The 13686-nt window shown below is 44.9% G+C and overlaps 1 protein-coding gene across 1 annotated transcript in view; it reads right to left on the bottom strand.

The window, feature by feature from the left end:
• Positions 1 to 13686, bottom strand: part of LOC130698587 (E3 ubiquitin-protein ligase MIB1-like) — a 34729-nt gene that overhangs the window by 666 nt on the left and 20377 nt on the right. Inside the window, exons 15-19 of the mRNA XM_057521298.2 lie at positions 1295 to 1514; positions 1024 to 1188; positions 772 to 953; positions 441 to 672; positions 20 to 352 (exon numbers count right to left, since the gene is read on the bottom strand). Coding sequence (XP_057377281.1) covers positions 20 to 352; positions 441 to 672; positions 772 to 953; positions 1024 to 1188; positions 1295 to 1514 — 1132 coding nt within the window. The remainder of the gene's footprint in view (positions 1 to 19; positions 353 to 440; positions 673 to 771; positions 954 to 1023; positions 1189 to 1294; positions 1515 to 13686) is intronic.

Here is a 13686-nt window from a genome sequence, read left to right on the forward strand (position 1 = left end):
GTTAACGCGTCACTCTTACTTGTTCTTTGATATCCTGGAGCTGCTGCTGGAGCTTCTGAATGTCCGTGTTGCTGTTATCGCGGCAGCCGTTGTTCATGAGCGGGCCCTCTTGGGGTGAAATCCCGGTAGGACGGCCAATTTCGTTACTGATCGGACTACGACAGCCGGGCGAGAGCGTGGCTGGATTATTGAGGCCGCAGCAGACCACATATGGGATGACGCGATCGATCTGCGACCGGCACTGGACGCATTTCTTCATGAGAGCGGCACAGCCGTCGCAGGCGCACATGTGGCCGCAAGGCCGGAACAGGACCGACGCCTTCTTGTCTGAGCAGACGACACACTCTTCGATCTAAACCATCCATCAAGGACGTAGGCAAATAAATTTGGGAAGGAACAACAAATTATAACTAAATTCAATTTAAAAGCAATAGGAATACCTTAGTACGAGTCGTTATCGGATCCTTGCAGACGAGGCATTTTTTGACGCGTGGGGCACACGCCGAGCAGCAATTGACATGGCCGCAAGGTCCGAATAAGGTATCGCGCTTCATGTCCGAACACACCATACACTCATCGGCTGTGTCGGTCAAATCGCAGGCCATGTCGGTCAAAGCTACAGCACCCATTTCTTGCGATAACGTGTCACCGTGAGCACCGCATTCGCCACGCCTAAGAATCCAATTCGTCGCAACGAATCCAATTCAAATCCAATTTAAAAAACTTAACCGAAAAGAAACAAATAACAAATTTATATATATAATGTCATACGTCGACTTCTCTCCGTAGCACTTGGTCAAGGCTCGGCACAGGTTCGGATCCGGGCAGAGATCCAGCGGAGTCAGTCCTTTTTTGTTCTTGATTGTCAGGTCGGCGCCGTTGGCGGCCAGGAAACAGGCAATCGAGGCCGAGGATTTTTTGCTGGCACCTTGTGTCCCGAGGCCCATCAGTAGCTGAGAAGGGTGAAAATACCAGATGTCAGCATAAGCTACAGACATGCAGGCTGGATGGATACAAACATACCGAATAATTATGACCAGACGTGGCCGTCGACGTCTTGCCGCTTCCGTCTTGCAAATCTTGGAGCTGGCGCAGCTGAGAGAGTGTGTGGTGGCGGAGGGCTTCATGGAGGGGCGTGTCGCCGTCCTTGTCCGCTAAATTGAGACTGCAGTTTTCTCGCACCAATAGCTTTACGACGAGAATATTGAAACATAGTTGAACGTTTACCAATTCTTGTTACTAATACCCGACGCAACATAGAAGAACAATGGAAACGAGAATCTAAGAAACGTACCCGGACGATTTGCGTGTGCTGTCTCTCGACGGCCAGATGCAGGGCCGTTTGCAAGTTGACGTTTTGCAAATCGAGTTGCGCCCGGCCGGCGCGGACGAGGAGCTCGGCAACTTCGACGTGATTGTTGAGCGCGGCCAAGTGAAGGGCTGTGTATCCGTCATCTTTCTTCTCATCGACGATCCACGGGCGCGGAAGCTTCGACAACAGCACGCGCATGGCACTAAACCAAATCAAATTGCAAAATGATATTCACGTGTACAACAACACTTCAAACTAGAAATAGTTCGGTAATTTAATACTAGAAAATACAAAAATAAGTTGAAGAATTTCAGGGATTCATTAGTCAATTTCAGGCTGTCGGCTCGAATGATACGGGCCCCAGGCGTGGCTGAAATTTGGCGGGCGAAGAAGGGAAAAAAAAGGCGCACACACACAAAAAAAGAAAGAGGAAATATGCCCACAGTTGTCATTTACTTCCACTGGCGCACATCCATCAAAAGAAATAGAAACTAATGAACGGGAATAGAGTTCTTGTGGGCGGCTCCGGTTATATCTAATACCGGCCGGAATACTTGACGTAGTCGGGTTGACGGGGTTTAACGGTAAGTTGTTGACGACGGAGAGCTAAATACGAGTAACCGTCAGCCGCAGATTTTGTGAAATAAAAACAAACACAGGCAAACAGACGATTTCGATAGCCAGCTGTCGTAAAAAGACAGATGTGGTCTCTGATACATGCAAATCTCCTGGTGACGATCACGTTCTGATGCGTCCATCGCCTTGAATGTCTAATGCTAAGCTAGCATTTTTATACGGCGTGAAACATCGAAGCCCATCGCATTCGCTTCACAGATCCGCATCTAATGTGAATCGCGTATCACGGTCGCGAATCTTCTTTGTGGTTCTCAACGACTCGATTACTGTCCATTCGCAACAAATGAACGGTTGGCATTGTCTCCCAAATGAATCACATTCAATCAACTTTGGGCCCTCTTTGGAAATCTTCCAAAAAGGAGAAGTCGACTCGACTACAAACAAACTTGATTATTCCATATTTCGCTGTTCAAACACATCACCCTCCAAGGCAAAACAAAAACAAAACAAAAACAACAACGTAAAAACAAAAAGGGGATGAAGGATGGCATGCACACGACTACAAGACGTGGGAAAAAGGATCTGCAACAGCCGGCCGAGATACGAAAGGGGTTAAAAATAAACAAGCGACTTTGGCTCGCGTTATGTGAAAAATAAAAAATAAATTTAAATAACATAACTAAATTGCAATAAAAAAAGGAGGGTAGAGAGTATAAGAAGGGCTTTCAGTTGGAGAAAATAAAAGGGACTGATGGTTTGTTCTTCTTCATTTTTTTTTTATCATGTCAGTCTGAAAGGCCAAAAAATAAAAGAATTGTTTTTGCTGCAGCTTTGGCTGACGTGCCAGGCCATAAAAAAAAAATCGTGAGAAGAAGCATGTAGACAGAAGGAAAGAAAGAGTAACAAGCGAACGAGACGCGGATGGAACCAAAATTCTTTTTTTTTTCCCCTTATTGTCCTTGCCTCCTATTCCCCTACATATCGACGGCGACGCTGACGGCGTCGGCAGTAAGCAGCCGAGTTTGCCGGCGTGAGCTCGAGCTAAAATTGGAATCCAAACTTCCCGTCTCCTGGATTTTTTTCTCCCTTTTCCTTTTTTCTTTTCTCGGCATCTCGTAGCTCTGCTCCCACTCCTCGGATCCCTCTCCGTTTCCTACACTCCATCGAGTTCTTCACGAACAACATCTGCAATATGCCCTCGACCAACGAGCCAGAACCCCCAGCGGCGTGGAAATATTTAATGAGTGGTAGTCTGCGTGTTGGCCAGCCTCTTTCTGGCACAGGCAAGCGCGTGCGTGCATTATCTATTTATTTATATTTACACCATGTACTACTTCTACTACTACTACTACTAATGGTCCGGCTGTACACCAAACGGCTCTCGTGCACATACACAGGTCGCTCTTGGGAAAAAAAAAAAAAGGCCATGAAGATGCACCATAAACACACATGTGTACCGTCGTAGCCCTACGCGCCCCAATGGCTCGACATACTGCAGGTTCTTTCAGCGTGTCGGGGCCAACATTTTTGCTTGTTTGGGATCGATTATTCTTTTCACTTTGGTGTATTATTCACAAGAGTTTTGTACCGGGAGTTGGATGGGTATATACGTTAATGCCTGATAAGCAAACACAAACGAAAAGAATCGTTTGCGTATTGTATTTGGTTTAAAAAGAACATAGACGTCGGTTTTGGGGAGGGGGGGGGGGGAGATCTTGAACGACGCCAAGAACCTTAAAAAGCCACGAGGACACCAAACGTTGAACGCCTCTACCGCCACCTCCAAATAAGGCCATACAAACCCATAGCCAGAAAGGGCGTCGTCATCGCCGTCGTTTGAATTCCAACAATGAAGAAAATCGAGTTGCCGCACCGAATTGGTCGAGCGGATGTCTCATCAACAGAGAGATTCAACGAATTAAAATCGATTTTAGTCGCAATCGGACCTAGCAGTAGCAGATCACTCGGGAGGACGAAAGATTTTTAGAAATCCTTGACGAGAAAATTATGAAAGAAACGGAGGTCTTTCTCTCTTTCTTCCCCGTTAATCACGACCCCATCCATCTCACAGGACTTTCAAATAAGCATCCGAGATCGATGTCAAAGAGCGAGCCGAGTGGGATAAGCGCTGAAGGACGTCAAAGAAATAACCTACAAAGTGTATGCAGTATATCCTTGTCCAGTTCCCAATCCGGAGAAACAGGCAACAAAAAAAACAAAACACGAAACGAAACGAAACGAAACGAAACGAAAGAAAGAAAGAAAAAAGGGGGACTACAAAAATGATGGCGGCCCAGCAGGAAGAAGGGGGTTCAAGAGGACGAGACAACGTTCTTTCATGCCCAAGAAAGAAGTACAGGAATCGGTTTAGACCAGTTCCGCAGACTTAGAAGCTCGGAGAGCTCCGGCGCCTTGGAAAATAAAAGGAAGAAATACAGGGAGAAGAGAGTGAAAGAGAAAGCGAAAGAATACAAGAGAGTTCGAGGCGGTTGGGCCAGCTGCCAGCCACATGTGGTATGGCCATTACGACACATGACAAGATGTGGCCCTTCTTTCATTAGTTAGGAACTGCAAACAGCCCCCCCCCCTACCGTCTTTCTCTCTTGTCTTCCTATTCCGTCTTTCTTTCATCCCCACGAAGGTTCTTTTTTATATTTTTTTATTATTATTTTCTTCGCCGAGTTTGCGAGCAAGTGTAGAAGTTGGCGGTTCTCTATGGGAGCCCACGGCCGGGCCAGGGGGGTCGCCATGACCAACGCAAGGATGGAATCATATTTTACCTCCCACTTTCCTCTGACTCGTAACTTTTAAAAGACAACAATTTCAGGCGATTGACTTTCCATCAAATCACACTTGTTCCATTCCTTTTTCAAATTTTACTTTTGGGTTTCTCGTTTGTCTAAAAGGTTATTCAAACCGATTTATGCTGGTTTCTCCCTTTTCCTAAGTGATCCCCAAACGAATACTTCCGACCGGAAAGGTCGTGTTCCTTTATTTTTATTTCTAAAATTTTTTTTCTTCAATCTTTCGCGTCTTACGTTTCGGCATTTTTACCAACACAATTTCTAAAAACGTGGAAGAACTTTGGGTGATGTTGAATTTGGTTACGCTAGGGAGTAAAGACGATTGAATATGCAATTGAAGTGCATCTCAATTTAGAAGCAAACGCAGGCCGGGAAAGAAAACGAGAACAAGAATTTAAAAAAAAAATATGCCAGAAGGGTCAGCAACTTCCTTTTAAAAGGATTCTCAAAATTATGAACATCCGATCCTGCCGGAGAAAATCCGTTCAATACCATATCAAATGCATTCGATGCTATTACGATAGCGCAAATACAGCTGCATATACCACGACCGGGGTTTTTGCCAGAAAAAAAAAAAGAAAGTCCTTGCGAAACAGAACAGGAAGACCGAAAGATAAACAAATACAGAAAAAAAAGGAGGAGGGAAAAGGAGAAGGTTCTCCCTGTGAATTGTGTTGACAAACGAAATGGGCAATTTGGGCGAGTTGTTTCGCGTTGGGAGTCGTGCGACACGGGAGGGCCGTCTGACACTTCGCGAAGACCAACCGAGAGAGACAAGTAAAACGGGCGAGGAAACGAAAGAAAAATGGACCAAAGAGGATGAAAGACAAGGGAAACGACCGAAAGTAAGATTATAAACATTGAAAAGGGGGGTCGTCGTGAAGAGGTCAACCAACGCCAAGTCAGAAACGACCTCCAACTGGTCGCGAGTTGCTGGGCTCGATCCGTTTCGATTCCCCCCTCTAGTCCCCATTGCGACGCGAAAGCGTGCACGCCCGCGCATACAGACAAATCAAACAAATGAACGGCTCCCAACCATTTTTTCGTGTGATGCTTTTCCGGGATAGAGGGGCATGACATAAATTGCTAAATGAAACGCAAAGAGGGGCAAAGGCCACAAAACAACGTGATGATGTAACAGGATCTTTGAAATGGGCGAAACAGAAAATCAAAAACCGCCTGGTTTAATGGCCCAAAGTACAACACGCATGCTGTGTTACATGCACTCGCTTTTTACTATTATTACTTTTTCTTTGGAAACGATAACGGCCCATTCCTGTTGAGGCAATGCGTCATTTTTATCGGTCACTCGCTAACCATGGAATCCGGCTACCATAATCGAATAGACTGCCAATAGAAATCCAAGCAATCAGCTAGGTCATTCATTGCCTGAATAACACAAATTTCATGTTTTTGTTCAATCGGCATCCATCTCTCGTTAGCCTTTGTTATTGGTTACAGCTACTTCATCGTCTCAGTAATTCAATCACTGCGATGCTCTCCCTCAACGTCTCCAGCGGTGCTGAACACGGCACGCGGGCGGCACCGACCAAGAAATCACATGCCCAATAATAGGCATAAGTCTAGTCTACAACGGTGTCGTCTTCTCTACTCCAAGGGGGTATTACAAAAAAAAATAAAATAAAATAGAAAAAAAAACTGGAACACATCTGTATAGCAGCGCATGTATAACTAGAGGAGCGAGGGGGGTGGGGAAGAAGAGAAAAAAAAAAAAAAAAAGAACACCACGGAATGCGATCTTATTTTGGATATAAATATACCCCCAAGAAAAAAAAAAGAATATAGGAAAAGGACTGGGGGTGCAGAGGATATAAAAATATTTCGAGGGCCATGTTGTTCGTGCATGTGTTGTATATACTTGTAGAACTACACTACTACACCAACCAACAGGCATACAGGGTAGGGTGTCGGCTATTTCATCCGGATTTCGGATGCCACAGCTAAGGAATAGTAAACGAGTAAAAAAAGCGGGAAGAGCGCGACAGGATGAACGAAAAAGAAAGAAATGGAGAGGTGAAAGGACCCCACTCCAATGATGGACGACTTGCGTGTGTGTGTGTGTGCGTCGGTGGGGGGAAGAATCTTTGAGCTCCTGTGCCATCTATAGCCATCGACGAGGATGTTCTGGTTCGCGGTTGGCGGGACGTGAAGGGGGACGGAGGTTCGGGACCCGTTGGAGAAGCTCCGGCGTGAGTGGTGGAAGTGCGTATGCACAGGGTGGGGGATTAAAAAAAAAAAACAAATAGAATTTTCTATCCTGTCTTTAGGGCGGCTGTGCTTTACCGTCACCTCCACCACCTTCTTCTATCCCTCCCCCCCCACCTCGAAGAAGGGAATTCTAAAACAAAACGCGCGTTCCATCCAAGAAAAGAGTAGGGGAAAGAGAGGGGGATGATTAAAAAAAACCCAAGGAAAAAACTTTAAAAGAAAAAAAAAAAGCGAGTGCACAGATACACACACACACAGCCGTTGAGGAGGAACCTAAATTTAGTTGTTGCATCCCGCCACCCCTGGGCAGAGCAAAAGCCGGCCCTGCCCGGCTCGGGGGATAAAAGGCAGAGGCTGCCAAACGGTGCTTACCAGTGATGGTTACCTCCACCAGTGTGACCGGTAGCATGCGCGCTCGCCGAGAAAAACAAAATTCGGTTCCACATTCTCAACTTAACAGAATTTGAAATCTTTCCCTTGAGTCAATTTTTTGGTTTGGGTCCCGTCAACATAAAACAAAAAATCAAACAAACAAACAAACGCCCATAACAGCAAAAAAAAACAAAAAAAAAACAAAAAAAAACAACAACAACAACAACAAGAAAACAAAAAATCGTGCGCCTGGCGGACATTTCGACTCAGCTTGGCCGTCCGCCTTTCGTGTCCGATTGGCTGAAGTGTTGCAGAGTGCGGCGGCTGAACGAACAGGAGCAACGACGCAAGCAACTGGTTTCCCCCAAAGTTCCTCATCACGACCGGCCCATGACGCAAATCTCATTCAAAAGGCTAAGTTTCGTTGGAGAATTCAACAAGGAAAAAGAGTTTGTAGCCTTCCATCCTTTTGCCTAGCGCACCTCGTTTTAACTTTTATTTCTTGCTATTTGTTATTTTCACTGGCTTTTCATGTTTTCGTTGCCTTATCTTGCCCACCCTAAATCCTCCAGTTTCCTCAGATGGTCACCACATTTGGGTCAAAAAGTCTGTTCATGTTTAGAGTAAAAAGAAAAAAAAAGGGGGGGGGGCGCGATATTTGAACGGTAAATGACTTGGACCGGCTAGAAAGGAACTAAGACTGTTGTACATGTGTATACTATACAGCATGGGATTTCTCCTTGCACGGCTGGGAAGCGGCTGGTATCCATCACGATCAGATGGTTCCAATTTTAGGTGCGAGCAGCCTCCGCTCCCTACCCCCCCCCCTTCCCAACTCTCCCTATTTCCAGACACGAAAAATTCCCAGTCTCTTTCTCTCGCTCTCTTGCCAGCCCGAATTTCTATCCAAATAGAAGACGGGCCAGCACGGCGAGCCAGCCAACGCACATTTTATGCTCTGGCCATTGGGGGGAAAGGATGCGGGGGTGGAGTCAACTTGCTTCTTCCTCTCTTTCTTTATTTATTCTTCTTCTTTCTACCAACTATTTCCCAGACAGGATGCGAAGAGCAACAGTTTGGATGACTAAGAACGTAAAGAGAGACTGGAAAAAGAAAAAGGAAGAACGCAGGGTGGAAATTTGAGGACCTCGGCAATGAGGAGGAGTCTCTCTGTCGATGTCTCTTTGCTTAGAAAAAGAAAGAGAAGCAAGAGGCGGGAGAAACTTAGAGGAAACTATTAAGAGCCTCCTCCGACTGCAAACGGAATGTCTTGATCGACTCGTCCTAGACCTGATCCTTCAAACTCTTGGCCACTCGCTTAACGCACTCGGACTGGCTCGCAAGGCTTTTCCCCTAAGCTACGCAGCTGCAAAGTTCAGACTTTTTCCGTTTCGTTATCGAATTTTGTCTCGTGTTTCATTTCAGACTCCGGTTTTTTACAGTTCATCGCACACGCACATAGACTTTTCATGTTCCAACCGCGCGCACACTGTTTCATCGCATCGTGCTCCAAACTGCTTTTTTTAAATTTCACTTTTAGTTTGTCCTTCTTTTCTCTTCTTCGCAGCGTGACTGTGCGCACAGAGTGGACTGTTTTTTTTGTTTTTTTTCGAGTGCGTGTTCCGTTCGGGCAGGGCTAGACGCAAGAGAGGAGCACCAACCCCATTCGATCAAGAAAAAGCGGAGCAGCCAGACAACTGGATCATCGTCATCAAGATTTTTGTTTTGTCTGTTGCTTTAAAGCGCCTTGGCGTGGGTTCCGTGCTTCCTTACTTCCCATAGTCTAATGACAAACGTATGGAATGTAAAGAAGTATGGAGCAAATGCCGGGCCATCTTCGAGACGTTTGAATCTTTCCAAATTTGTGTTCCAAATGGTTCGTGACATTAGAAAAAAAAAATACACTTGACTTGATCGTCGTCCATTTTGGAATAGCTTTTCACGAAACATTAACGCTGACTGTCGCATGTTATTCCAGAGGAGCGGACTTTTATAATGAAAGTGTTATCAATTAAAATTTGACTTTGACAGGCGAGAAGGGCAACTCGTCTGTCTGATTGATTACTCGAAAGGGAAAGCGAAAAAAAAAAAATAGAGGAAAACAAAAATTGACTTTACAAGTTCCCATAGTGTAAAAAGACGTCGAGTCTCAAGCACGCACTGGCGAACTCATCTCGAATTTCATAGCGCCAATGGCAAAACGAAGGCAAAAGCAAGACATTGAAAACGAAAGAGAGAGAGAGAGAGAAAAAAAAAAGAGAAGTGCCATTTCTTTCATTCAATAAGACGGCGCTTGAGTTTTGGGTGTATCCAACGACAGCAAAAAAAAAAGGAAATAAAACAAAATAATAATTTAGCCATAACAAAAAAAAAAGGGAAAAGAAGAGGAAGAAACGCAAACTACTGGAAAAGTAAAGTACAATATTATACCAATTTAGTTATCGTTTCACTTCACGCTTAAGCGATTAAAGACGATTGCAGATCTATTTTCACCCTACCCGCATGTGCTCACGAAGGATCAAACGAGTTCGCCTAACCGCCGCTAGGTGAAGAGTCGTTACCCGCACGCAACGACGGCCTGTGCTCACGAAAACCGGCATTCCATCAACAATTTTTTTCTCTCCCTTCCCCCCCCCCCCATACAATTCCATTTCGATAATACAAATTTGTTTGCCATCGTTACGGGAGGCAAAAGAAATAATAATAATTCAAACCAACACACTTATCTGGTGATCGACATGGATTTCAAAGCTTTGCCGTGTTCTTGTTCTACTTTCGCAGGCAGGACAATTTGGTATTAGATCGAGTGTTTGACGAAACCGGTAGTGATTGTGTACAGTGCAGAGGAAAAGAGCAGGCAGACTTATTGATTCAGTGCTCCACCCTGTCCGTCTTTCGACTACAACAAGAATCCCCTGTTTCCATCCTTTCTTCTTTTTCTCTTTGCGGTTCTCGTTAGTTAGTGAGCCCCCCCCCCCCCCAACCTCTAACCAGAATTCCGTGTCTCGACTTCAAGAAAACAATTCAACAGAGAGAAGAAAACAGACACACATACACACACAAAAAAAAACGTAAAAAATGTTCGATCAAACTATTGAGAAAAGGGTAGAATTGAAAAAACCAAACGACTATGGTTTTTAGGTTTCCCTTACAGGCCTCCGTTTTGTTCTTCGTTCTTTCTCTTTAGTTGTTGGTTACAGAGTCTTTCTTCTTGAAATTCCCACTGACTTTTCACGTCACGTGCGTGAACGGACCCTGAATCCCGGATACCTCAAAGCCGGAGAAGATTAAAGGCAGAAAACGAGGGGACGGAAAAGCCAAAACGATACGCTACGACAGTTAACTAAGGAGCTCCTCAACTCGCTGCGCAAAGAAGATGCCAATAGGCGCCAGTCTCACCGTTGATCTTCTCTTTCTTGTTCTTCACGCTATTGCCTGTGCGTCCCTTTTTTTTTTTTTTTTTTTTTTTTTTTACCAGTTTCCGCTTTTTTTCTTGTCTCTTCCTTCCTACCGCAGTGCAATAAGGGACTGCTGCTCCTGGCACGCGAGCGCAGACAAAAAGGCCAGGGTGGGGGAAACACACACACGTATGTATATATTACCAAAGCCAGCCAACTGACGGGAATATCCTTGAGCCATTCTTTGAACAAGGCCGGTGAATAACAATCAAACGGATGAGAGAGGCGAAATTCGTTGGTCCGTGGGTAAGAGTGGAGCGGGGAAACACGGGAAAGCCCGACCGTTCGCCTACACAATTCACGAGCGTCGTTGCAGAATGCATAAAACATCGACTAACAAGAGCGTCAAGAAAGACTTGCTGTCTGTTTCTTCTCCACCAGGCTGGGGAGTGTCTGTCACTTCGAGATGATTCACTTTAGCGGAGTGTGTCGCTCGCAATTTGCATCTCTTTTGTGTCTCTTTTGGTTTTGAATACATTTTCATTTGCCTCTCTTTTTTGGAGGGGGGAGTCCCGACTTTCAACGAAGTGGGGGAAATAGACAGTTCAATTCTTTCACTCACGAGATCTCGTCTTTATTATTGGCGACGTCATCGAGAGATCTTGATTGATTCATCTCTATTTGAATATTGAAGTAAAAACCTAGCAATGGTGCTCAAAGAAACAAAAATTTCAAAAGACAGTTAAAAAGGAATTTAGCGTCAATAAGGAGGGTTTTCAAGAATAGGGCGATCGATATTAGACTGCAGCTCAATTGAATAACACAAAGCTCTCTGCAACCAATTTTTGTTTTTCTTGTACAGGTCTACTTTGCGCAGCGGTTGCTTCATTTGTTTTGATCAAATTCTTTTGGACGAGCTTCGAATTCCCATTTCAATCGCAATTTCTCACCGGCTGCTCAGAGACAGTGAAGGAGGACAAAAAGCCAACAAAAAAAAAAGCCAACAAAATAAACAAGACCGACGGAAATACACAAGATCTTTTTTTTTTTTTTCCAACATGACGTTCGTTGGCACTACGGACCTACAGGCAAACTCTCTTTCTCTATCCATCTCGGCGCGTCTGTGTCTCCACAGCTCCTTGCAAGGCGATGCACGGCAGATGGAAATAGAACTAGCAACGGAGCGGCATTAGTTCTGCACTCTGCCAGAGTTTCTAAACGCATATTCAAAAGAAGGCAGCAGACAATAGCCTAAAAAAAAAGAGAGGGGTGGGGATTCAAGCCCTCTCCAGCCCCATCGGATGATATGCGAATGTCGTGACTGGCTCGGCCAGTTTCCGTCTCTTTATTGATGGGCCAACGACGCTAAAGAGGATTTTGGACGGATCTCATTCAACTAGCAGTTTTCGCTCCTTCGCTCTTTCTGCTATTTCGAAACGCAAACGAAAGGCGATCGTATCACAGAAAAATCCCTCCACTCTCCAGCCTCTTGCCAATGCCAGATCAGATTGCCAAGAATCTTTCACTCATAAGGTAGTGAGCATGCGCGTGTAAAACATAGCAATTGGTGGGGAGTGCGGAATGTGGCATTAACAAACACCGAGAAAATGCTGTCGGCAACCGCAAACCTCAGCGAGTACAAAAGTTGGCCTCATCAGTCGCTGCATCGGTTCTTAAGAAGTAAGTTGAAAAAAAGATAAAAGCAAGCGAACGAAGGTACATACTATTTGATGTCAATCTCGGATAAGTTGGCATGGTAACCCATACTTGTGAATAAAAAATAAATAAATAAATCGCTGACCAACATGGACGGTGAAATACACACAACATAAATCAATAACCCTTTTTAATGTGGTCTAATAAAGTATGAAACGAAGACAAAATTGTTCGACCAGCAAGAGATTTACTGCGATCATATCCGGTACGGCAGGGATATTTGGGTTAGTAACAAGCCGTAATAAAACAAATATTTGGTCTACTTTTTGACATCGAGGGGGGGTCCTGAACACAGGACGACAATTGCAGACTTGTTTGGTGTTGTGCTATACACCATACGCAACTTTTAGCTGTGCATTGCACCATTCTACATGCAAGAGCGGATCGGTAAGCAGCAAGTATGGCGCAGTCAACTTGCAAGCCTCATCATTACGAATCCATTTCCTTCAAAATAGCTTGAAGCAAAACTATCTATCCACCCCAGAAATGGAAGGCAGCCACGTTCGGTACAACGCATTTCATTCGTCATCATTTTCGGCGTATTACTTTTGTCAATATTTGGGCCCGACGAAAAAAAAAGAAAGAAAAAAAAAAAGGAGTAACAAAAAATTCAAATTGAAAACGTCATTCGGTAGCAACATCTGCCATAATATATACTGTATATATATATATATATATAACGTGAATTCCAACCCCCCCCCCACCCACCTCCCAAAAAGAAAAGGGAAAATTTTTTTTGGATTGAGCGTTGAGTGTCGGCAGTGATTTGGCTGGTCTCTGATGTCACACAAAACGTCTTCCGCTCCTGCGCCGGCCCACACTAAACGGCCAATTGAACTTCGCACGTATTGACACACAAAGGCCTGCCTTCTGCATCCTACAACGACGTCGATGCAAAATCGTGCAGACTGGCGTGGGACGCCTGGTCTGTGGCGATACTGTCGTAATCGAAGACGCCCAAGTCGTTCACGTAATACACGCTCTTCATTACGGAGAGGGTTGCAAACGACCCGTCGTTCCATTTCAAATAAGGCCACCAAAATGTCGTCATCCATGTGATGAGCACACAGGGGAATCGGAACACGGATGCAGATTGAATTTCGGCCAAGAGACTGAAACATTAGAAAATGGTATTGACAATAGAAAATGTCATCATAAAAAAGCAGTCCATGGCGTAATAGAAGCGGAAATAAACAGGGTCGATAGATGCCTGTTCGTTGTCTCGGCTAAGATCGAGCTGGCAACTCGCGTAGACGAGCAGCAGCAGCGATTGTAACGA

The sequence above is a fragment of the Daphnia carinata genome, chromosome 7, assembly GCF_022539665.2.
Source record: "Daphnia carinata strain CSIRO-1 chromosome 7, CSIRO_AGI_Dcar_HiC_V3, whole genome shotgun sequence".
Taxonomy (NCBI): Eukaryota; Metazoa; Arthropoda; class Branchiopoda; order Diplostraca; family Daphniidae; genus Daphnia; species Daphnia carinata.